Source organism: Nelusetta ayraudi, unplaced genomic scaffold (assembly GCF_046127955.1).
Source record: "Nelusetta ayraudi isolate G7.1 ecotype Tasmania unplaced genomic scaffold, CSIRO-AGI_Nayr_v1 ptg000125l, whole genome shotgun sequence".
Lineage (NCBI taxonomy): Eukaryota > Metazoa > Chordata > Actinopteri > Tetraodontiformes > Monacanthidae > Nelusetta > Nelusetta ayraudi.
The window spans coordinates 561,677-588,016 of NW_027466175.1; the positions used below are offsets into that span (position 1 = coordinate 561,677).

General features: G+C 47.1%; 1 protein-coding gene across 1 annotated transcript; it reads left to right on the forward strand.

Annotated features, from left to right (window-relative positions):
* Nucleotides 1–211: 211 nt before the first annotated feature.
* On the forward strand, nucleotides 212–21,975 carry pdhx (pyruvate dehydrogenase complex component X). Its single transcript, XM_076050209.1, has 11 exons — nucleotides 212–379; nucleotides 2,352–2,435; nucleotides 4,396–4,496; nucleotides 8,320–8,513; nucleotides 9,626–9,724; nucleotides 13,454–13,619; nucleotides 14,028–14,175; nucleotides 16,029–16,087; nucleotides 17,261–17,419; nucleotides 19,920–19,984; nucleotides 21,099–21,975. The coding sequence occupies exons 1-11, from the start codon at nucleotides 244–246 to the stop codon at nucleotides 21,352–21,354; spliced, it is 1,467 nt and encodes a 488-aa protein (XP_075906324.1). The 5' UTR covers nucleotides 212–243; the 3' UTR covers nucleotides 21,355–21,975.
* The last annotated feature ends 4,365 nt before the right edge of the window (nucleotides 21,976–26,340 follow it).

The window sequence follows — 26,340 nt, forward strand, 5'->3', positions numbered from 1 at the left end:
ACGATGTCATGAAGCACGAAGGACCAAATATGCTCCCTTTTTTAGCCTGAACGTAACATACTAAATACACACTTGATTCTTAAAGATTGTGGAAAATATTATCTCCAAACGCTAAGAAATGAGAACTTGCTGGTGCTGTTCCTGAACAAAAATATTTCCAACTCCATTTGAAAATATTTAGCCGATGATTTATTTTTACTGTCAGGCTATTTTGCGGGCACGTCCGACTGACGGAGGGCGACAATGGCTGCCTCCTTGCGTCTGGGTCGTCAGGGGATTTTATTTGGCCTCAAATTATCTAATTTAAACAAATGTTCGTGGGCCACACACTCATGGCAAGATCACGCGAGGCATTTCTTTCTGTCGCCATGGTCGCTCGGTAAGTGTTGTCACTCTAGTCTTAAGACAGTGTTTGTCCTTGTCTGGGGACAGCCGCAGAACGATGCTACCCTAGAGTTTTTTTTTTTTTTCTATCTCCCTCGCGCAAATATGACTTCTATTCAAAAAAACTAAAAACTAGTTACAAAAATAACCAGTTCATTACTAAACCAGCATTCAGTTTGGCATCAGCGATGTCCTGCAGGAGGCTCTTACCAGTCGATGATTGAAATGGCGTGCGAGTTGTCAGACCTTGAAAACGATGCCGTGATAAACAATTCCATCCTTATTAAGTTTACTCATAACGGTGCTCAACTATGCCTGTAATTGCGTTTGTTTATATACCTTACATTTGTGAAATGCTCCCCCCCGTTTTTTTTTTTTTTTCGAATTGACCAGCAATGTGATGGTCCAGAAACACCAGACAAGGGATGCTGCTCGGATCAGGTCACACTAGTTGTTGTTTGGTCGTTTGTCTTCTGTATGCGTGCCAATGTTCAGTACAGTTAAAATGGTTCATGTAAAAACTGCCTCGGGGTAAGGTCGCGACAGTTTCCCTAAAGTGTGTAAGAGTATACACTTTTAACTATTATTATTAGTTATTGGTATTGAATTTAATGGCATAATCATGCAAATATGAGAGAACAAATTATTACATTTAGTTCCTAAAGATTTGTTCACCTGTGTGGACTTTATGCCGTCTCAAAGTCGTCTTTGAACATGCTATGTAAATGATATAGGTAAGTCAGTGAAAGCGGCTAATGATGACATACTTTATGACTTTTATTAAGCTGTTATTAAGGAGACAGAGGTTGTCCTCAATCGAATGGAAACTGGGAGGTGCTTCATGTTAAAAGGAATTAATTTATGTGGAAAGTATGGTGCTCGTTTGTTGTTGTTTTTTTAATGTGGATGTGGTCTAAAATAGCAGTTAGAACGCAATTAATAACTATACAGAAATAATAATAATAATTATTATTAAGAATATAGGTAACAAAATCATATCTTTTAAAATAATTCTCGTTTTAGTTTACAATGATGCAATGTCGCTAAATACCCAGCAGATGGCAGCAGCGTATAGCATGACAGACAAAGCGCAGAGCCATGCTGCCGTGCATTTATTAATATGTGATATAATTTATTCTTCACGAAGTTGGCCTTTTTTTCTGTTTAATTGTCTTATTTGATCCTGATATCATATTTTCCTGTCAAACAGTAAAGCTAATAAACTAATGAAACTGAAATGTCTGCCAGCCTTTACTTTGTCTTGACACAATCTTACAGTGTCAACTTTTTATGTCTCCCTTGCTGTGAACAGTGCAATGCTCACAGTGCACTTGTCAGAGCTATTTCTGACCATTAAACTTCACTGTTGTTTTTTGCACTGAAAGAGTGCAGGCCACTTGGGTCAAGCAGCCATCGATTTGTGCTTTTCATCTGCCGACTTGGAGAACAAGTGTCGATCTTGGCACTGACAATCAATCATGCCTCCTGACAGACAGCAGCTGGTCACACAGGAGAGCTTTGATGGGAACTCTGGGGTCTGCAACAGTAAAAGTGCCTCTGCAGTAGAATCACAATTGCATTCGAGAGCGACCTGCCACTTTCTGCTACAGTATCACTGCTGATTCTGGGCTGGACTTGTTTATTGATTCGTCTCATTTTCTAAGATGTTGATTGACTTGTCTCATTTCATATCACGGTGGTTGCTTTGCTGACCTTGAACTGGGTATTTGGGCTTTTTTGCATTTAGTCTTAATGCAAACAGGTCATGTACTGTTTTAAGTACTAAGCTGTAGGAAACGGGACTTCCATCTTTGTTATTTAAAGATGTTTCAAGGCTTCCTTGGATTGAGATAGAAGTGCCGTTGCCTACAACTTGACACTAAAAGACTACAACGACCTGGACTGGGAACCGCAGGAATTCAAGGCGAATGACTTCGTACTGTACTTGTTCTCTTTTTCTCCTGTAGGTGTCAGCTCAGTCAAAGTGCAAATGCCTGCTCTCTCACCAACCATGGAGGAGGGAAACATAGTCAAATGGCTGAAGAAAGAAGGTAATATAAGCATTTAGCACAGGATGAAGAACCTATACCACCAATTATTACCCGGAATCTATCTTTTCCTGCCATGCTTGCAAAGTGCTTCTGTGAAGGCAGCAGGATTCCTTTTTGGCAGGTTGTGCAATTATAATAAAAACAGTGTATGCAGTTTGTCGTCATTATGGGCTAAAACTCACACTTATGGTTTTATAAATGATGTGCCTCCGCTCTGTACGACAGAAGACTGCAGCACCTGAGAGTCTCTGGTGGCTAATTGGCTCAAGGAACCACAGCAGTCGCTATTCATCACTGCTTAGCAACTCTGCTCAGCCAGGCGCTTCAGGCACACTCTCATTCATCAGAAGGCAGCATGCCGAACTCTGATTGGCTGCTTCACTGTGTTGCCATGTGCCTGTGTGACTTGGGATGAGAAAATGGGGGGGGGGGAATGAAATCCCAGTGAAATAAAAGACATATTTAGCCAACAAAGGCACTTGGTGTACAGGTATAACGTGGACAGTGGCAGGATGTGGCCTCCAAGGTTTGAAAGATTCTGACACATTCTGTCAGTTTTAAAATCACTCACAGTTCCTGTCGTGCTGTTCCACCAATTACCTGTTGTGTAAGTTAAAACTATCATCGTTTTCATTTGTATTTGTCTTTCAGAATTGACGCACGGGTTCCAAAATGCTCCTGAAAGGTTGTTGATGAATGAAGTAGGAGATGATGCAGCAGATGAAGCATTTCAAGTCTGCAGTCTTACTACTGTGCAACTGCAATGCTTTCGCTGATGGAGGGCAGCTGTGTGCTCATTAGCTTTCGATCCAAATGGGCCTGGCCCGCACATTAAATCAGTGGAAGTAATTTTGTTGTTATGTCTGATGTCTCACCAGCGGAGCAGAGGTGAAAAGGCTCAGGCTTGCCTGTTTAATCTTTAATATTGCACATCGCACCTTACCCCTGGGGTCATGTGACGTTAAAACCTCATACAAATCCAATCTCGACTCCAGCACCACTCGCTCTCTGGGGCTTTTGGACGTCAATAGTCCTTCTGCGCCTTCATCCCTCCCCCTTCGCCATCTCCCCTTGACCCGCCCCATTCTTCCTCCTTTCTTTTTCCGCAAAGCTCTTCTGAGACAGTCGACAAAATGCAGCCCCAACAGAGAAGGAGTTTCTCAGTCACAACATAATCTCAAGTTAGTTCAAAACGCTTCCCTGCAGACGTGATTATTCTGCCAGATTTCCCTGCCCTTCACCAGCAGAACAGGTTTCTGCATGAAGATTGAGATGTGACCGGTGTCATATATGGCTGACCCTTGACCCCCACCTCATACCTCGCTTCCTTGTCGCATCTTAAAGCAAGGGTATGTGTCAAGAGGACGCTTCAATCGTCCTCTGCCTTATCCTGACGCACTCGGTGTGAAAGATTTACTGCTAAATGGAAAAATCTAGTAAATTAGCCAGTACGTCAGGCCGAAATGAATAAACATTGTTGATTAGAAGGCTGTGTGAGCGTGGAGGCACCAAACCCAGCGCTGCTAATCATGGTCTTCTCACACCGCTAAGCAGATGCTAATGTATTCAGGCTCTCTCTTGTGTTGGACGGGTGGAGACCTACTGAGATTCTAAAGATAGGCGAAGATCACTGCGTTTCTCTATCTCCCATTCCTTCCAATGAAACATTGATTAGGCTCCTCGTTGGATATGCAGGCCGCAGCACGAGCCGTCTCTTGCGTTGCACTTGTCCCCACATTAGGATCCTTGCATTATCAATGCAGCTAATTTGCAGCTGTGCGGAACCCGACCGTCTCAGACGTGGTGGAGGTTGAATTTGAGTGATGATCTTCAATTCGTGCCAGCGTAGAATAATTTGCACTGTCGTTAAAACTGGTGCTGGATCACCAGGGAGTCCATGAGGTCATCCAATCAACAGCTACTACGGTGGTAAAACATATTTGCATGCGTTTCTCCACAGGTGAGGCAGTCGCAGCTGGCGATGCTCTTTGTGAGATCGAGACCGATAAGGCCGTCGTCACCATGGAGTCCAACGACGACGGTGTCTTGGCAAAGATATTGGTGAGTGAGAGAAAACAAACACACGCAAAACAGACGAGCTTCTGTCGGGGAAGAAAGGAGACACGGGAGGGAAAACAAACAGGTGTGTTCCTGGAACTGTGGGTAGGTCTTGTTCATCATGTGAAAGTGGTGAGTAGAGGAGCATTCTCCAATTCCTGGGGTTTACTTCACCAGTTGTTTCACAGTTGATTTGACTTTTTAGTTTAATGGAATTTTTTTTTTTTTTGCTGAAGTTGTTAAAGTGGAGAAGTTGCTTTCAAAAACAGTCTTGATTCAGTCGTCTGGGAAAATTGCTGCCCTAGACTGGACAGTGAGATTTTTTTTTCACAAACAAGTAAACATAAACCAGTTCTGTGTGTACATGATGTGTCTGTTTAAGGTAAAAAAAAAAAAATGCAAATCGTATTAGAATTTTTTTTCCTGCTGTCCTCCATCGCTGCGCTAATGGGCTGTGCCTTTTTAATTCTGGTCACACGGCCGTGAGAGTGAGAGACGGCGTTGACGAGGCGTCTTGAGTGACAAATTCTTCGCTCCTTTTTCAACGCCCCCATTTTGCTGTCTGTCGTTTGAATTTTTAATAAGCTGCCAAAGCCGGAGTGACGGGTTGTCTTTCATCCCAACGCCACCGCGTGTCATGTTGCCCCTCCAGCTGCATAATGAAGCTGTTTAATCTCCCTCTGCTTGCTGACTGATGTGCCTGAGATCTCGACGCAGTACGAGATGCAGAAGCGAGGGAAGTCCTCAAGCCGAGTCTTTTCTAGCGTTGCCTTTTTACAACCCCAGGTCTGGCTTTGCGTTTTGTCAAGACACGACTAAACCTTCCATCCCTGACTGTGCACTTCAGGCCAGTGGCGTTGCGCGGTGCAGCAGCTGAAGTGTCTGCGCGGCCCAGAGGGGGAAAACAGAAAAACAAACGCATTTGAGTGGGCTGCAGCAAATTCTTGTAAAAGTGTTTAATCAAAAAGATTACATAAAAATGTTCTGCCCTCAAAGAAACGATTACATTTTCCCGTCGGCAGCTGTAACTCGGTGCCTCATCATATGTAAACCTTTGGCTTATCTCTTTCTTTGCCACCCCTCACTACACTTGCTCCTCGTGTTTCGTGTTCTCTTAGTCCGTCGCTGCCTCTCCAACAGTTGGGCTGAGGTAGTTTCCATGGCAACCGCCCAGGAAATTGGGGGTAGGGGCTTCGGCGCTGTAGCTGGCAGAGAAAGATGGTCTGCATTAGATAAGCCCCCCAGCAGTTTCTCTCCCCGCGCCCCTCCCTGCTGCATTCTCCTGCTCGGCGTTGCTGTGTGTGTGTGTATGTATGTGTGTTTACGCTTAATAAGAAATGCAGCGGCTCGCGGCATTGTACCCGTGATTTGCACCCTCTCTGTTTTACGGCGGGGGCAAGGTGGTCCACACACCACGTCTGGTTTAGGGAGCGTTGAGTCTCCACGGTGTCGTTGTGTCTCTCCGTGTTGCCAAATAGTTCTCTAATTTAGAGGCGGGCTGTAATTGCTCGCCCGTGGCCGAACGCCTGGACAGGCTGCAGCAGACGTGGGACTCGCAGCGGTCCACGGGGGGGGTTATTTATGGAGGTCAAGTACCTCAACCAATTCCCCAACACCACGCTGCGAAGGCAGCCGCGTGGAGGCTCGGAGATAAAGGAACGCAAGGAGCGTGAGCACAGTATGTCATCATATTGTGGCTGTGACCCGGAGACTTTAATCTGAAAATCCAAGGCTGGGCGCAATCAATCACGGGGCTGCGGGAAATGATGAACGCGGCCCGCCGCAGACGCACACAGTGTTCGGAGGCACACGGAGACGAATGCCACCAATTCCTCTTCAATTGAGAGCGCTCATCTGAAAACCGGTGGTGTGAAAGTTGTTTGGTGATTGATCCACATCCTACTGCGGCGGAAAGGACTGATAGATATATGGGGTGATCGATAAATTGATGAAGATATGCGACACATGCGGCGGTGGCGACCTGTCAGGCTCCCATTCATCTTCTCCTTTCCCTCCCTCGCACCTCGACGCAGCGTCAGCCCAAGGATTGAACGTCAATTCTTAATAATAAATCACCTCTTGATGGGAGGCGGCTGTGCCGACACAAAGGCAGTCGTGGTCTGTTGAAAACATTCTGCCAATTTTGTCCATTTTCAAAATTGTTTTAGTTGATTTACATCCTCCATATATTTATATTATATTATATATGAAACTATCAGGGCTTATGGAAGCCACACCTCTGGCTCGGACGTGGATTACTGTTGGGCTAATCTTGGTCTAACAGATTATCAAAGGACTTTTCTAGCTGTGTAATATTATTCAGAGGAAATAGTCGGCTCAATATAGTAGACGGTGCAGGTGGACTTTCCTCTATCAGTGCTGCGGCTGTGGAGCTGTGGAAAGATCCCTTATTAGCCCTCCGCCTTGTTAGACTTTGTGAAGGCCGACTGCCGTCTTTTAGACCATCGCCCTTCATTTTTCTGTCTAGTTGAAGTGAAGGCAATGACCTAAAGTGAGCGATGATGACACGTTCAGTAATAATCTGCTGAATGTCTCCTTATAATGACTTGAATTGCGAGTGTTGTGTCACACTCACGAGTTATTTCCAAGGCCTTTTTTTTTTGTTTTGTTTTTTTTGAGGTTCATTTGAATTGAAGATGAAGTGGGACCTCCATCTAAATGATGTGGCTTCCTTTCAGTGAGTGCCGTAGCCATTTGATGGCAGTGTTGAGCCCCACAACCACACGGTAAACCGAGCATATGCTCATGCCGTTCAGGCGTCGTGCGCGCTTGAGTGGATTCCACTGCTAGAATCCCTCCAGTAGCTGTGGCGACAACTCGTGTTTCTGCGATCAACGCAAAAGTGTCTTTTTGTCCTGCGACGAGACTGCTTTCAGTCAGATGCAGTGTCTCCATACCCACACACGCACACACACACACACACACGCACATGCAATTATACGTCTGTTATTATCATTGTTGTAACTGCAGCAACTCTGAGCAGACACACCTGCTTTAATTCCACTGTGTGAAGGAGCAGTCGGGATAACAACGTCGCCCACGGTGATTTGTACTTTACCCTTCGCTGTGTTGACACGTAGCCGGTCCATTTTGAAAAGAGTTGGAAGTGCAGCAGCCCACACCAGTCCGCATCGGCCCTATTTCATTTCAAGCCACGGGGAGAGGGGAGAACAGCCACCAGGGGAAGAAACAAAGGGCTCACAGCAGATTAGAGCGACTGTGGAAAAGGACAGCGAGTCAATAACTGGCGCCGTTCATTACCATATCAGCGGCATCTCCATCTCGTCAACTAATCCCACAAATGTCAAGGCTTCATTGTGGCTTTACCTTGACTGAGAAAAAATGCTAATGTCACGTCTGGCCGCATGATCCTGTATTTTATGTCAAAACAAATATTTCATGCACTTATTTTCCGTAACAGAGCACAGAGCAAAAAAATGACAACAGTGCATATAATCGCACTTTATGCAAGATTGGCACATTAACTCTGGTCATCAAAAGGAACGGTCGGAACTGCAACATATGACAAAATGAACAAAAAAACTTCCAGACCACATGAATGTGATTTTATTGTGTGTTCAGCAACACTGGACTTACCTCATTTTCATTTAGAAATAAGATCGCTGCAAGTATGAATCAAGGTCGTGATTATTATTATTATTATTATGTTACCATTGATTGTGCAGCCCCAGTGTCATGCAGATGAAAACAATTTCCAGTAAAAGTTGAAGAATTCAAATTTTAATGAGGGTTTTCTGAATGAGCTCCTCTGACTGTGTGAGTGCTGCTCTCGCCCTCTTTCCAGATGGAGGAGGGCAGTCGCAACGTGCGCCTGGGCGTTCTCATCGCCCTCATGGTGGAGGAAGGGCAGGACTGGAAGCAGGTCGAGATCCCCCCTCCCGAGGCTGCGGCCCCATCTGCACCTGAAGCTGCTGAGCCCGCCGTGCCCTCCGCCGCACCCTCGGCACCTCCTCCACCCAAACCCGCCACATCTGGACCGTGAGTTCATGACAGAACTGCAGACTGAAGCCATTCCACCAAAAAAGTGGAATGGCTTGTTGTTCTGCAATGAGCCGAGTGTGGTGTCTCTTCACATTGTAAAAGCTTTTTTTTTTTTTCTTCTTCAGTCACATCCTGACCTTTGCCAATCTCCAACTAAAAACATATCATATAAAAAAATCTCAACTCCCAGCACACAAGCAATTATTTTCTTGTAAAATAAATTCTTCCCACACACAAGCATAAAACATTCAGTTTGTGACCTTCCAAAACTGCTACTTAAAACATTTCCAGCTGTCTCTGCTGGAAAAAAAATGTTATTTTTTTTATTTAATTTTAATGAGCAGCTGCACGAAAACAGGGCGTGGTCACTATGATTTGGAACTAACCTGCAAAGTCAACATAAAAGCCTGGGCATTCCTCAATAACAAGAGTCAGTTGAAAACATACACAGATACATGAGGGGTGACTCACAACTAATCCCTTTTTTTGTTGAGCCTAAAGTTCTGCTGATTTCAGGGGTTTTTTTCCATCTCCACCAGCATCCCAACGGCCGAAATTTGCCTTTCTCCGTTCAGACTCAAACAGACCGAGGTCCTCTTCCTTCCTTGTTTATACAATAAATAGTCGAGCCGAAAGCAAAAGTGCTGCCTCAGAACAAACAGTGTTATGCAAACACATCAGGATTAGAATCCATCTACGCATTAAGGATTGATCCTCTGCCACATCAGCTTGAAAAAGAGCTCACGTTGGACGTGGAGGATGGTAATTATGGGACAGAAATGGGTTAAATATTTCATTTAATTGAAGTTCACTGGTTTCTCATCCAAACCCAACATTGCATGATCGCTTCAGTTATTAAATAGTTGGTAAATATTCACTTACTAATTCATAAAACGCCCTCGCTACTCAGAAAATAGGATATTCAGCAGGATATGTAGCCCTGTGTTTACAGCCTCCTGAAAAAAAAAAAAAACCCCGATACGCGTCACGTTTTGTTGACAGTCTATTAATGTTAGAGAACATTGACATGAAAAATCTGACTTTTAAATGAGAGAAAACGTGATTTGTGACACCGGATTTCTTTCACTTGCTCCCGCTTGGTTGTCCAGGTTGCGTCTGAGTCCGGCTGCAAGGCACATCCTGGACACCCACGGTATCGACCCGAAACTGGCCACGCCCACCGGACTGAGAGGACTCATCACCAAGGAGTGAGTGTGGACGAACTGACGATTCTGTGTCATATGTATTGACCGATAAACTGCATACATTTGTTTGTTTATTTTAATGCAGACGTCATTAACCAGGGTGTCGGTTACAATTGACTGCAAGAGTAACTTTGTGACTGACCATGCAAATCGAGTACACTGGCAGGAATTGAAATGAGTAAATCATTCAAAGTGTTAGCCTTAAAGTGGTTTTAGTAGAAGAGCTCTGTCTGCAGTGAGTGTTAATCGCAATAATGATCATGGCACAGGCTTGAATTGTCCCCTTGTAGCTACTGTGGGGCTGTGCGTTGCAAGTGTGAGGCGACCCAGTGCAGGTGAGGCTGATGCCTCTTGCAGGTAGGCAAGCGTGAAAGGAATCCGCTCCACACATGGTCAACAGAAATCCCACGGCAGAAAGCTGCCAACGCTAACATGAACTCTTACAGTCACGCAGGCGCACGGTCGCCCGCTGTCACCAAAGAGCCGATTGAACGCTGGCGTTAGGCACCCAACACCCTGCTGGGGAATCTCATTAAACAGCCTCTGTCGCCATGGCAACTGCAGCCGCCAGCGCTCACTAGTGGCGGCAGGAACACAGGCCATCTGTTTTTCAGACATTATTAGTCGCACATTAAAATGGAAATGTTGACGGAGCTTCATTAGCAGAACCCGGCTCACTTCATATGTGTGCTCACAGCTGTCTGAGCGGCAAAGAAGCCTGCCACCATTCACCATTCCTCTCTCTGTCTCTCTCTGTCTCTGTCTCTCTCTCTATCTCTCTCTCTGTCTCTGTCTCTCTCTGTCTCTGTCTCTCTCTATCTCTCTCTCTGTCTCTCTCTATCTCTCTCTCTGTCTCTCTCTATCTCTCTCTGTCTGTCTGTCTCTCTGTCTCTGTCTCTCTCTCTGTCTCTGTCTCTCTCTATATCTATCTCTGTCTCTCGTCTCTGTCGCTCTCTGTCTCTGTCTGTCTCTCTCTCTATCTCTGTCTCTCTCTCTATCTCTGTCTCTTGTCTCTCTTTTTCTCTGTCTATCTGTGTCTCTCTCTCTGTCTCTCTCTCTTTCTGTCTGTCTGTCTCTCTCTCTGTCTCTCTCTGTCTCTCTCTCCCTCTCTCCCTCTCTCTCTCGACTCTGCATTCATGACTAGTATTTTGCTGGAATTATCTTGAATGATTCCCGGTTTGGACCAACTATAGTTGTCCCACCAGATGCCTGTTGACTTTTGTAGTGCACATTTCAAATAAGGCCGGGAGAGTTCAACACAAGTCGAGATATTTTGGATGAATGGCTTTGAAGTGAATGAGAAAGTAGACACGATCGTGTGAAGCAGCATAAGTGGGAAACATGGAATATGGATGACAACATAGTAGCTGGACAGAGGTTGGACAACACTGTGAGTTATTCCACCGTGGCCATTAATGGCTGAGTTAAAAATATTAAAGTGGTTTTGCAGCGCTAACAAGATTATAGCTTCACAATAAACAGTTGTTTTAGATTTCTGCCCATGCTGCTTTTTCCCTACGGAAAAGAAACGATAATAAAGGTGATCGTCCAAGCAGGGGAGCCAGGGGTCTCCTACATTGTAGCCACTCCTAGGTGGCAGTAGTAGGCCAGATTTGGTCATGTGTGCAGTTTCGGTGCCCTATTTCCATAGTGGATGCGCGTGTGAGAGCGGCCGTGCCCCCTTCTTATTATTCCTCTCACTCTCTCCCAGTCTCCCAGAGCTTCCTCTGCTTTGCCTCACTTGTCAGTGGGGTTGTAAATGGTCAGCGTGAACACCGCATGCCATTCAGGCACACATAAAGGTGTCTATGGAGTCGCCGCCGTCCGTCTTCTGTGGACTGCTTCCCAGCCGCGGACGGTTTGTCTCTTTCGTCGTTCCGGTACAAAACCAGATGAGAGAGCCGGCGAGGTTCCTGTTTACCTGTTTCAAAACTAGAAACAAGTCACCAGAGAGAGAGAAAAAACATATTCAAAACCCAAAACAGGAAGAAACAGTTCCTCTCGTAGAGCGAAGTTATTTGAAATCGCATCTGTCCATTATGGGATGTACCTCTGTCTAGTTCCTTCTGTAAGTGCTGTGTTTGTGTGTTTTGAGACCATAGCAAACTGTCAACAGCTCTTTGGTTGGTTTCATAATACAGACGGGCAGAGGATTTATTTTCTTTTTCTTTTTGTCGTCATGGCTGAGCGTGCATCACCTTAACCCTCTAAACTGGTTTTGGAAGGGAATAGATGGTGAATGTATTCCTCGGTGGGAATTATATTTGAAGTGTTTTCATCGTCCTTTCCAAGCTAGTGTTCAATCTTTTTTAGTGATGTGTTCTTCACACCCATCACTCTGCAAACTAGATTGTAATCGAACCCTTTTATATTGTACTCGCAGGATTCTCTTGGCAACTGCAGTATTGTAAATAAACACAACGCTGTAGTAAGAGAACCAGAACATTTTGTGCGCGTGTCTCTGAGTAGGACGGACATAAAACAGGTTTGGGGGGCCCAGGCTGCTCCTGGCGACACGCTGAGGTAGGAGGCAGCTGACCCAGACAAAAGAGCTGATGTGTGCGGGTAGGTGGACCCTGGTGCACTGACTCGGAACTGGAGAGCTCCGAGCCCAGCGCACCTGATACCTGCCCCTCCCACCTCTTTATGCTGTGCTCAAATCATTGGTGAAAAGGGGAGAGGAAAAATAAATCCAGGTCAGATCTTTCATTAAATGTCATTTTCGCCTGTTCCAGTGTCTCAGCTGAAAGCGTGGTTGCTCAATTTTCCACTGACTCCACTAAACAGACTGCAGTTGAGGTGGTGCCGCACCAGAAAATTAATGGCCCTGTTTTATCAGAAAGGGAGAAGATGTTCTCTCCGGGGAGGGCGGATAATGAAGGGAAGGTTTTGAATGGCTTTCTCCCTTGCTGCGTTCAACACCTGATCCTGCCTGGACTCACCCTGATGCGGTTTGTTTGTTTGTTTGTCTCTACGATTCTCAAGACGCCCAACCAGCAGCGGTTGACCTAAAGTTACCTCTCCGTCTCTCCACACCGCCTCCGAGATATTCCAGCAACACAGAACGCAGTGATGTGCTGCTTTCGGTCGTCCCAGGTGGGAGGATCTCTGTAAACAAGGAATTATTGCACCGTTGGTAGCTTTTTAATCTTTGTTTTTTTTGTAAATAATAAAAAGTAAATGAGTAACAGAAAATAATTTCTTATCTCAGTCAGAGTAAGATTTGAGAACATCACTGAGGAAATCGGGGAAAAGAAAACGTTAAAGCATCTCGAAGGGACAGAGTTAATAATGCAAGTTTTGGAAATAGTTCCTAGTAGTTCATCTTTTTAACGGCCTACTTGTGCCTTGACAGATTTTCCACGCAGTTGAACAAAATCTGTTTCTGTGGAACTTGCAATTTCAGAAAACCCAAATGAGCGAAATGCTCTGTGGTTGCCGTGCAAAATCAGATGAGAAACAGGGTTTGCAAATTGTCCCTTGCATGTTAAATCGACTGCTGCGAGAAAAGTGGAAATACAAAACACCTTCAAAGCAGACAACAACAATGCTGATCAGTGTTGAATGGTCCTAATTCAAATAAGTCCGGGTACAATGGTGTTGGGATACCATCAAGTCCTTTTTAATGCCATGCTATGACATTTTCCTCTTGACTAAGTTACGCCTACATATTTCTGTTTTTGGTCATTGGTTAATGTTTTTTTTTTCTTTCCTCTTTTTCTTTCTTAACAGAGATGCACTGAATCTACTGAAAACGTCCCCTGTCCCAAAAGCAACCCCAGCCGTGGAGGCCCCAGCTGCCCCACTTCCTGTCCCCACACCAGCAGCTGCTCCTGCGCCCCCTGGCAGCAGACCCAACATACCTCCTCTGTCTGTACCAGGGAAACCTGGAGCCCTGGTGAGCTGACACACTGCAGCATTTGCAGCATCTCATCCAAACAAGCTTCTGACTTGCAGCCTCTTCTGGCCTCAAAGTCCTTGTTTGTTGAGATGGTGACTGTTGGATTAATAGTTTTCAAGGTGGTGTTGTTTTTTTTTTTTTTTATATGTATGTTTGGAACACTGGTATTGTTGTCCACGAACGAAAATCAATTAATCAAAAAAATCAGATCGTCATTTTTATCTAGTTTTGATATATAATGTGTTGTAATATTGTCAAATATATTTTCATATTTGATAACTGCATCCACCAAGTCAGTGATGTCAGTGATGTGAGCCGTTCTGTTCCCTCTAGCCTTCCTCGCCTGCTCTCTGTTGCAGAAAACCTCAATTTCTTCAGATTGTTAATGTTTTCCTCTCTTCTCAGGGCACTTTTACAGAGATCCCTGCCACCAATGTGCGCCGTGTGATTGCTCAGAGGCTAACGGAATCCAAGACCACCATCCCCCACGCGTACGCCTCGGTCGACTGCGACATGGCAGCTGTCATGAACCTCCGCAAGAACTTGGCCAAAGGTAAAACGAACAGGAAACTCTGCACAGAAATGAATAGAATAGAATGATAATACATTGATGCAATAGGCTTTAAAAGCTAATCGGCTGTCTCCACATGACGGCGTGCAGTAGTCGCAATGTTTTTCTCAGCAAAGGCGTTCAGGCAGCTCAAGCTTGAAATCTTATGTGCTTCCTTCATTTTAAAAACATATATATTTTTTTCTCTCTCAGTAAAAAAAAACACAAACGGCCCGATCCGAAGAGCAAGCAGTCAGGGACTCTACTATTATTCATTACTGAAACTGACTGTTGTTCTATCACGCCAGTGGTCTTCACAGCAGAACAAGCATGGTTCAAATTTGAAATTAATAAAAAAAAAAAAAAAAAGCGTGGTTAAAGGTCCTATGGTAACAATGATCCGTCACAACACCCACAGCCCGCTGCACTCAGCCCTGTCAGGCTGCCTCCTGACCTCATTGTTTGCTGAAGGTTGCAAAATTGCCTGAGAGGGTGTGTCCAAGCTTTTAACTGGTAGTGTATATATACACCGATGTGACCGAAGTGCAGTGTATTGTCCCTAAATGGAAAAAAAAAAAATGTGACACCAAAATTCACAGTTTGGCACGTGATGCTTTAGATTCTCGATTAAACTTTATTATTGTTAAGAATCTTATTATTTATATTATATTATTATTATATATATTTATTTAGTTAGTTAGTTAGTTAGTTAGTGCCATCACATTTATTCTGTTAAAATCTGAAAACTGCTCTGGTCGACCTATTTTGGGAGCTTCTCTGTCACAGATAGCCTCTTCTTGCAATGTGAGGATTGATATTGGGAAGTGACTGATATCCAATCCTGGTAATGGAAAGTACAGCCCTGACACGCACCCATTTGTAACCCATCACCTCACATCCTGTGGAGCGGACGTCACCGATTCTCAGTAAGACCGACGTCTAAAAAGTGTTGAGAATGTCAAGGAGGTGTTTTGAAATGTGCTCGGAGACGCTAACGTTTACATATTTACCCAACTGCCGGTGTTTCAAACGTACTGAGCCGCTTCGGCTTCTATGTTCTGCTCAAGAACCTGCCGGACGCCTGCGAATCTCATTGTCATCCCTTATTTTCTGAACGCACCAACGTGCGGCGCCAGTGTTTTACTGAGCCGGTGGCAGGGGAGCGCCGGTCCCGTGTCACAGCACTTTATTTGGGTGTTTCCTCGCGCTTGTACCGCCAGATCCTGATCCGCACTGAGCGCTTCGGCAGATTCCTAAAGTCTGACCTCCTCTTGGTGTTGGCCTCTCGTCGCGTCGGTCCAGCCAGGGTTCGCGTCGTCATCTTCCCGCTTTGAAACACTCTGCTCAGCGTGCCGTCACACCATAGTCCGTATTTAGCTTTAACTAAATATAGTTTTTCCCCCCGGCTTTTAAACAAACAGTAAATCTGCACTGGTCCTGACTGCCGTGCAGGAAACGGGACGGCCATTCCAGACCCATTAGTGAGGTTGTGTGTGTAGCGGGGGATTCTCTCTCCCCCGGTTGTTTTTGCGGAGCCTCATTGTTCAGGAGCGGAGTGATTTCACGGTTAGGTCATTAATAATCCCGCCCGCAGCATTCATAACTGTCTGGTGCTGCACTAATGGACGCGGGCAGAAGTTGGCAGCGGCGGCAGGTCTGGGCCTCCGCGGCCCAACAAAGAGGGGAGAATAGATCAGATGCTCAGCAATGAGGCATCGGGATGACTGATGATGATCAAGAGGGGCTCTCAGTCAGCAGGAGTGAGCCATGTGCGAGGTGCAGGAAAGCAGCGCGCTGGCGTAGTATCTGCTCGAACACCCAGCACCTCTCACACTGTCTCCTCTTTGTCTTTGCAGAAGAAATCAAAGTGTCCGTCAATGACTTCATTATCAAGGCAGCGGCTGTTACACTCAGGGTAAGTATCGTCACTGTTTAGATTGTAGTCAAAAGTTTGGACGTACTTCTGATTTTATGTTTTTTTATTTCACTCCTGACTATTTACATTGTTGATTGTCACTCAAGGCATCAAAGCTACGAATGAACACATATGGAATATGTATTAAACAATAACGTGTGAAATAGTTCAAACAAGTTTCATATTTTAGACGACCGGAATAGCCGCCCTTCATATAAAATATATATAACATAAGGTGTTTAACATATTAAAATTGTTTTTATTTTGCCACATTAATCCACATATCTTGGTATATTTGGATGCTTGGCATACATATATTTGATGTCCGTATGCATCTACAGTGTAGAAAGTAGTAAAGATGAAGAAGAAACAGGTGTGTCCAAACTTTTGACTGGTAGTGTAAATAGTGAAGTTATGTCATCACTGTATTATTGCACCAGTGTACACTGAGGTTATTCAGAACATTAGCCGTAACAGTAAACAATACTGCGGTTCTGAATGTACCCGATACTCCTCGTCAGTTGGAGTGTTGCTCGTTTTTTTTTTATCTCGAATGGCGGGAACCTCATGCATCACCGCGTGCCTGAGAGGAAGCAGCAGCAGCAGCAGCAGCAGCAGCAGCAGCAGCAGCAGCAGCAGCAGCAGCAGCTGCTGGCAGACCTGGCCGTGGGTTCCGGGGCGTGACTGCAAATGTGGGGGAATGTGGAACAAAAGGTGTGCGTTTCCCAGCGTTCTCACAGCCAGGACGCGGCTCCTCGGCCTCGGCCTCGGCGTGACGCGTCACATGGGCAGAACCGCCTCATTAGAACGGCTCCGGCACTAAACGGAAATGTTCTGTTGCGTAACACTGTTACCAGTAGAAATCTGGCAGAGTTCACAGCCACATGAGGAAGTGGCCTCCTCAGTCGACACGCCTCGCTCTGCCAACGGACCTTTTACTTGCAATTGCGGGGTTTTGTTTTTTTTTTTCTCGCTGTTCTGTTTTTATCCCCCAAGACTGAAACTCACTTTAATATCACTCTCTGGTTTTCAGTCAACCAGAAACCTGCCGCTTCATTGCAAGACTTTCTCCATCACGAGTGGTCACATGCGGGCGTGTCTCCCATGACCGCAGCGCTGTTTGTGCCTTGACCTTGACCTTGACCTTGAACATTTCGACCTTTCCGCCCTCAGGAGATGCCGGAAGTCAACGTGACGTGGTCCGGCGACGGGCCGCGCGCCCTCGACTCCGTCCACATATCCATCGCCGTGGCGACCGACAGGGGCCTCATCACCCCCATCATCAGAGACGCCGCCCACAAAGGCGTGCGGGAGATCTCGGCCGCCGCTAAGGTGAAGTGACGGCGACGAGGCTCGTGGAGGTGGAGATGGAGAGTGGTCGTGTTGATCTATTCCTGGGAATGGATGAGAGGCTCCACACTCCACCGCAGCGCAGCCGCGTAGGGAAAACAGGGTTTCTTGATTTGCTCTCGACCCTCTTCTGGTTGCGGCTGTTTTTATTTGTTTACCCCGTCGTCAATCAACCCGCCGAGTCCAAATCAACTGCGCACGCACGCACGCATCTTCCACATCCACCTGTCAGATGGCCCACTCGTACCGTCGCTGGCAGCTTGGAGCCAGAGAGCCAATTATTGGGGGGTGGACACACACACACACACACACACACACACACACACACAATTATGTCTATTTCCAAACACGAGTGTTGACCCGGTGGGGCCCCTCAGCAGCACTGTACCAGGACGGTGGCAGCAGATTGCCTGCGAGGTATCTACGTTCTACAGTGCATTCATGAGCTTTGATAATCTAGGAAGTTCCGTCCGGGTCACGAGAAGGCGTCGGGTGTCAGAGGGAGTGTCGCTCTCACTTCCACTCTACCGCGCTCCAGCACTTCTGACTTTCAGTTCACTTTCAGCTCCCGAGTGCGCGTTCTCTCATGTCCAAGGCTTTTCACCGCTGTCTGCTCGCAGGACAAATGTTTAGGAACGCAGAGGTTCTAACGACCGAACGACTGAATTAACTGGGTTCTGTCTTTTCCCACCGCGCCGTTGGTTGTGTTTAGCTCTTTTGAAGCTTATTTATTTATTTACCTGTCGCGTTTGGCCGTATTCTTCCCCCACGAGGTTCTACAGTAGCTCGGCTTTCCGCGAGTGGCCACTGTAACACCGACACCTCGTCACTCCGTAAACCAAGTCACACTTTGTTTTTGTTTGATTACCGTGTGGTCGTGTAATATTTTACAGCCAAGTAACGGATTGACTTAAAAGTCAAGCAGTTACTTTTTCAACGTTTCGGGTGGCAAATGCATTTAAAGGATGAGTATAACCAGCTGCACTTTGACTGTACAGTAGAAAAAAAGCCGTAAAGGAGCCAAAAACTGCGAGTTTGAAGATTGAATACCGATTCCCCCCCCGCCCCTCCTTTCGCCAGGTGTTTCTCACCGCCAGACTTTTCAAACGGCCTCTCGCTGTTCTTCTTTTCGTCCCCCATCACCTAAATAATACATTTAATGCTCGTTCTTGCCCCGCCGTCAAATCACAGTGTGAAATCTGCCCTCGCGCAGGCGTCGAGGAAACGCGCAGGCACTCGCTCAGCCAGACACTTGAGCCCCTGCAGCAATCAGGCTGCGCTCTGCCGCCCACCGCTGTTCCGTTACTCGGCGCCGGCCTTGAAGTCAAACCCCGCCTTGCCGCCCGTCCTCGTCGGGCCTGCGTGTTTTTAAATCAACATGTGGTTCGCATAAAACGCTGAGATGGTCGCCGCCGGCCGCTCCTTCCTCTCTTTTTTTTTTCTTTTTCCTTGGTTTTCGATGGGCCGGAAAACTCACGGCTCCTGCGGTGATCTCCTGACTCCCCGCCGCGTCCCATCCTCCCCTGAGTCACGCTGCCCAGCTCTCGCGTCTCTCAACACTGACGCCTTTCAATGAAGTGGATCCTGTTGGAGAGCCGCGGACGGACGCGGCGACGAGCCGGCGCTCACACTGAGCGTGGACCTCCGGGCAGATGCAGCTCTGCCTCGCCGGTCGTCAGGCCGTGCGTGATCACACACCGGAGACCCGCTTGCACACTCAGTTTGCCGCTGACTGATGGGGTGGCGTCGCAGATTGCTGCTGGGACTGGACCGCTGACACACACACACGCGCACGCACTCCACACTCCACACTCGGTCTGTGACTGAAGGGATTTTAATACTTTATGGCGTTAGTCTGAAATCGAAGTCGTCCGTTGCTCGTCGGTTATTAAGATGTTAAAACTTTAATATCTGTCAGTGCATTGAGAAAAAAAACCAAAACTCTTCTGGAATGTTTGGAGAATAATTGAATTGCTTTGAGTTCAGTCGCTAGGATCCTCCGCGCTGACCTCTAGAGCTTCTAACAGTCGTCAGGCAATCAGCTCGCAGGCTCCGTGTCTCCGCGCTCACTGTTTAGCTGCAATGATCCCCTGACATTTACTCACATCACCAGTTCCAAGAGTGAGGAGTCATCTCTAATTTATGACCTTTTTAAATGTCAGAAAACACTCATAAAAGCCTTTGATCTGCATTTTACTTTTTTTCCTTTTTTTTGAAGCGTGCAGTTGATTTGTGCTCGGTGTCACAACCCACCTAAAGACACACACACACACACACACACACACACACCTGTAAGACAGAACCTAGTCGGTGGCACGTCAACTTTTTGTTTTCTTTCAGTCAGACTTGCCGCAAAGACATTTTACCAGGCCATGATTTTTCCTTTCCTGATGGTGTTTCCACTGAAGGCTGCCTTGCCAATACGAGCACATCACTCTGACTGTAACCTTCAGAGCTTTATTGACATGTTGTGTTTCCTCAGGCGCTGGCCCAGAAGGCTCGAGATGGAAAGCTGCTCCCTGAGGAGTACCAGGGAGGTTCTTTCAGGTAACGCTTCCATCATCGCCCTTTATCACCATGCAACGCTTTACTTTTTTCTTCCAGCTTCTGCTCCTTAAAGGAGAAAAAAAAAAATAATAAAAAATCTGTTTTTAGCAACCACACTGCACTGTGTGGGTTCAAGACAAGAAGCCGTTTCCTCAGTCGTCGCCTCGTCCGCTTCCACACGATTGTTATTCCGAGGCCGCGGCGAGGCGAGCGCAGGCGGGTCCTGTGCGGCCATCCGTTAGCGTGCGAGCAGAAGGGAGGCCTGGCGCTCAGGAATTAATGGTGTCATTTAGACACAAAATGGGGTTTCTGTGTCAGGCAGAGGCGATGAATTCCTTTGGAGATGCGGCCCTCCTGATCCTCCAGAGGACCGCCAGAGCCCCCCGTTCCCTCCCCCCCCCGCCCCCCGCCCCCCACTCCGTCCCCCGGCCCTCCGCGCTGGGATCCTCATTAAGGCAAACTGCCGACCGCCCTCGGGTCAGTCTTGCTTACGAGACACCAAAACTGAGGGGGAGGCTCGAAGGCGGCCAGTGCTCATCTGCTGGTTCTCTCCTTTTTACTCTTCTCTCTTTAAATTGATCAATTTATCCTCCCGCCTTCACGAGGAGATATTGAAGGAGTCGGTGTTAGATGGTAACTGATACAACCTGAAACCGGTTGGCGTGCGTGCGTGCGTGCGTGCGTGCGTGCGTGCGTGCGTGCGTGCGTGCGTGCGTGCGTGCGTGCGTGCGTTTGTTGCCACTGTGGTCACAGACACAACACAAGTGCCACAATGAGGCCGATTCATTTGTGGTTCTATTGACTGTTTCACGTATGCATGGGGGGTTTTCAAGGATAAGAAGTTGGCCTGCACTAGCAGTCAAAAGTTTGGACCCCTCTACGATTTGAATGTCTTGTCTTTCATTCTCATGACTATTGACAGTTTCTCACCGAAGGCATCAAAACTACGTATGAACACAGGGAAAACAATCAATATAATCTTTGTATCCCCCCCCCCCCCCTCCTGCTGAGCTGGACTTGATGATTATGTTTGTGTTTCTCTCTCCCTCTCTCTCTCTCTCTCTCTACACCTCCCCTCTCCATCCCGTTCGTCCCAACCGGTCCGGCCCGGCAGTATTTCCAACCTGGGCATGTTTGGCATCAGCGGCTTCAGCGCCGTGATCAACCCGCCCCAGGCGTGCATCCTCGCCGTGGGCACGTCCCGCTCGGAGCTGCGGCTGTGCGAGGAGAGCCAGTCGCTGCGCCCCCGGCAGCTGATGACGGTGACGCTGTCCAGCGACGGGCGGCTGGTGGACGACGAGCTGGCCTCGCGCTTCCTCGACAAGCTCCGCGCCAACCTGGAGCGGCCGCAGCGCATGGCCCTGGCCTGAGAGTGATTGCGAACGAGGATTATCTGTCCGGCAAAGTCTTTTTGTGTCGCAAGCCGAGCTTCTAAAAGCTTCCCGCTTAGGTCGACGCCCGCGTTGTAGATTTGTACATGGTATAAATATGTTATTTGGCTTGACAGATAATCATCGGGCTTTTCCTATGGAGATGGTAAAAGTGATGTCCTGCTGGAGGATTAGAGGATTTCTAGCAGCGGAAATATATATAAAAAAAAAAAAGAAAACACAATCTAAAAAGTGGTCGGGCAGGAAGGGGGGGACCTTGTACACTGTAAAAGAGGGGTTGTATATACTCAGCGTGTCTCTGAGTTCTGAAGGTCGCCCTCGGTTCATGTTCAGAAGGCACCGTACACTCGAAACACTCGAAAAGATATTTATTGCTGAGCATCGGCACTTTCTCCAAGTAGATGAATCGTTTCCTGTTGTTGCAAAATGTACCGATCCTCCTGATTGTTCGTGTTCATGTAAGTTATTTCAAACACACACTGACCACCTGCCTAATCTCGCGAGTCAGCGTTTCTAATGAGCAGGGAGGGAGAAAAGCTTCAGTCGCTTCCACTCTCGACTTCCTTGCAATGCCAATAAAAGTTGTGTTCAACCTGAAAAGGCCTGCGTTTCTTTCCTCCGCCCGCCGCCGTGACTCCGAGCTACCGGGGAGGAGCCGCAGATGCCTGCGCGTCTCTGTCTGTTTAATTAGAATCTAAAGAGATTACCCAACAGTCATTTCACTGGAGCCAATTAAGATAATTTGCCGAGGTGACTATGCAGGTCAGCCTCTGCTGGCAGATGTTTATCTTCGCTGCGAGGCAGAGCAGCTGTTTACATACGTAGCGGCACCGGTTGGGGCAGAGCCCAAGCCGAGGTTACCGTCTCTCTTTATTCATTTATGTGTTTATTTATTCCCCGGGGTTTCATCAACAAAAGGAGTCACTGAAACGGAGAGCGTCGACATTCCCTCCCATCTCCAGCACGGATTTCCATTTTCCACACCTCATACCTCCGCAGAGGCTGCAACACGGACACCATTCATGCGGCGGGGCGAGGAAAAGTAGAGGCGTTAAGACGCATTTAAATGCATGCACTTTCCACGCTGTGCTGGTCTGATGGGCGTATTAAAAGCAGTATCTGCCCTTTTATGGCTTAAAAATTTTAATTGCTTCAGTGTTATGGGCCGCAGGAGCACAAACCTGATAGCTGAGGCCAAAAAGAACAAAAAGATATACATTTATTTATTTTTTTAAAAACCCCGGGGTGGGGGTGGGCGTTCTACACGCTGGTGTGAACCCACAAACACACACACACACACACACACACCAACACGTTTTTAATGACGGCAGACACTTTGCTCAGCGGTTGCTGCGATATCAGATCAAGATGTGCACATCCTGTGTTTGGGGAGGTGGGTGTCTGTGTGTGTGTGTGTGTGTGTGTGTGTGTAGGGGGGCGGGGGGAGTGGTTTACAGACACTTGGCACAGCTCCACTGGTGTCTGCGGTATATATGTCTGCATTCAGCTGGCAAGTTGCTCTCACTTACACACACATGCACAGTGAGTTGCTAAGGAAGTCTTTCAGGACAAGGACAAAACCTGGCCTGCAGTTCCAGGGCTCGTGATGTAATCCTTATAGAAGAGTCGGGAACAAATAAAAAGGGAGGGTGTTTATTTTATTTTTTTTTTATATATACACTACGTCTGCTGTTCCATCATCTGACATTATCCCCGACCAGCCTCAGACGAGCTTATCCCAGTCCTCCCGCTATCTCTGAATATAAATGTGGTATTTCTTGGTGAGCCACACGCATAATCCAGCTGTCTCATTGTGCCAGTATTTTTTTTTCTGTGCGCACTGCTTTCACCGGCTGCTTGCTGGAGATACAGAGACCTGGTGGAGCAGCAAGCGATCGGGTCAAATGCACAAATTGACGCGGCTGCTTCAGATGTCAAAAAAAAAAAAAAAAAAAAAGCGCACCAGGAAACAAACACCCACTGTGTATGTCGTGAATTTGGTTTTTTTTTTTTTTTTTATTTCCTGCTGTGCAAAATGACAGCGTGCACAGTGATTCTTGGAAACCACTAAAGTGCCACCAATAGAATGCAATATACTTACAAAGGCACAATATCGTCGTTTTCCATCAACATACACCAACACGGAAGTCTTGTGATGAACATCCTCTCAAAGCACAGAGCCTGACAACCACTGGAACTGCCAAGCAGAGTGAGAAACAATGTGGTTCAATTGATGTTCACCTTGTAAAGTGTGTGCTGCAGGGGTTTCCACTGTGGCTCCTCTCCAGGTTCTCCAGGTTCCTCCCACAGTCCAAACACAGTGTTTTACTCAGGCACGACCTTGGCTGCCCTTCCAGGGCGTGATGGCCAAACAGCTCGATTGGCGAGGTCGGATTTGGTCGCACACACGCCCTCTTGACCGCGGCCGTCCGGGTGTCTGCACAAAGAGCTGCTCCTGTAGGTCAGACAAACGGACGGCCGCGCAGCGTGCCGCCGAGCGACCGAGGCAGTTGCCATGGCGACCGGCAGGCGGTTACATGCGCTGATATTTTGGACGCCCTTCATGCCTGTCGTGTGATGGTAGGTGCAAATAGCAAAAAGACGCCTGAGAGGATAAAATCACTGTTTTATGGATGTGTTTGGATGCTCAGCACGACACTGGGCGGAGAGAAAAACATTTTGATCTTGATTTGAGGAGAGAAAAGAAGAAGAGGAGAGCTGGAGGTCTGTGGCGGTCCACTGCAGCCCAGCCTCTCACCAAGCCTCCACGCAGATACTCACAGTCTCAGTGGCTGGATGCGAGCACGGATACAACATTGGTATTGGAACAGATCCATTCAAGTAAATTTGGGTTTGTGCATTCATTTATTCATTTTTTTTTTATTTTTTATTTTTGCTGTGTTGGTCAACAGTATGCAGAGATGTAAAGGTCAAGCGCACATGGTGACTGAAACGTCTGAAGTCAGTTAATTCACAAGTTGCCAGTTTGGTCATTTGAAGAACCCAGAAGAAATAATTGGAACTAATCAGTGGTGAGTTCAGACCATAATGAAAGCTGCTTGTGCTGCTGCCGCTGCGCACGAGTCGCTACGACCAAACTCCTTGAAACAAATGAGCGTTGTCTTTGTTTAAAGCTCCAGTGTGAAACATTTTTCAGGAAGCCTGTTATTTCAAGGAGCCCGCATGACGGTGTTTCGTATTTGGGGACACTGCCAGGCTCAGGAGCAATGGGCAGTGTGTTCAGCTTTCACCAATATAAAAATCACAAGTCGAGCCACATTTTACACACTGGACCTCTGTGACTTTGTCATTAAAACTCACACTTTTTTATTTAATATTAATCTGGGGAAAATGACCCTTATAATCTTCATGTCATTTCGGGGAGACTTTTGGTCTGTTTGGTCAAAATGTCTTCACCATCTGCCCCCCCCCCACCCTCTCCCACCCCGCCTCCCACCCCCACCCTATCACCACCCTGGTCTCCCACCAGCCGACACATTTTTCCCTGTGTGAACCGGCTTTGCGAGCGCTCGGCAGCGCTGGCGCAGGCCTTGCTCTCATCCACATTATCTCACGCTCAAGTTTGTTCAACCATTGTTGACAGGATTTCCTCTGGTCTCCCCATTTTCCCCTGCTAGCAGCACTTCTCTCTGCAGCCACCTCTTTAACCGGCACCCGGGCGTTGCCGGCGCACTCCGAGTCTCTCGACGTCCACCCTTGCGTCCCTCCGAAGCCCCATCGCCAGCGTCTTCCGTCTCACGACTTCCTGTTTTGAGGGAAGTTAGTGCAGGTCGACCAGAGGCTGAGATTGTGCACACGTTCCACCCGTGACAATATGGTGGTGTGATCGCCGCCGTGCCCACTGGGAGTATGTCCCCACGTTCGGGGGATGACGCAGGACATTCCTGGCGGCTATACAGTACCGCGCGACGCTGCGCTGTCCAAACACGGCCCGCTCCACTGTCCCAACCCAAACATAAGCGAGGGCCTTTGTTTTTGTTGTCGTTGCACAAAGCTGCTGGGCCTTTTGAAGCACTTCACTCATGCTCCCGTGACGCCGGGGCGGCGAGCTCAGCCGGCCTGTGACGCGGCGTGGCGAGGCGCGGCTCAAAGATACACAGCGGAGACTCGGCCTCGACAATGTGTCTCAGTTCTCAGGCTCAACCGTTCTGAAGTTGAGCGTGCAAAAAAGTGTATAAACCCTCCCTTTGCAGCACTGGGGGCTTGGGAGAGGAACTACATTTCATTTCTCGTCACATCATTTGCACTGATCACAAAATAAGGTAGTGAACAATGTCTGTTTTTGCTCATCTGTTGTTCTCCTTTGTGCACCCTTTTCTCCTGGCTTCCTCTTTCAGGGTGATTTAAAACTTTTTTAAACTTTTTAAAGATTTTAAACTTCAGTCTGCATAGAAGAACGTAGCAGGGATTTGGAAAGTCACATGGATGAATTAACAATGTGACAATGATTCAATTTGTGTTTTTTTTTCTAACGATTTGTTAAGAGGAAACGGGAACAGATGATTAATTTTTGAGTTTCCCTTCACGCCAACGTTTTTTATTCGACCGCACCCAGACTTGTGTTGTCAACCGCAGACAGGTTAGCCTAGCCAACCGAGAAACCCAAGAAGGTTTATCTAGCCGTACATCAGTATGTATGTGTTTCTCCACTGGGGTTAAACGCAGACACACTGTGGCTCCACACACATCACAAATGGTCCTTACACTTCAAATGTCCACTCTAATCACGTCTGACTATTGTAGCGCTTTTGCACCAATAGGATCCATTCATCTGGCTGAGGTAGTAACAACCCGGATTGGTTCACTAAACCTGTTTATTCAATCGTCACTCAAGTTCTGCATCTGTGGGGTTTTTACCAAGTGGATCCATCACATGACTGGAAAAGGTTTTATCTGTCACATCATCAAATGTCTGTAAACGCTACCTGTGTCATCTTCTGTAAA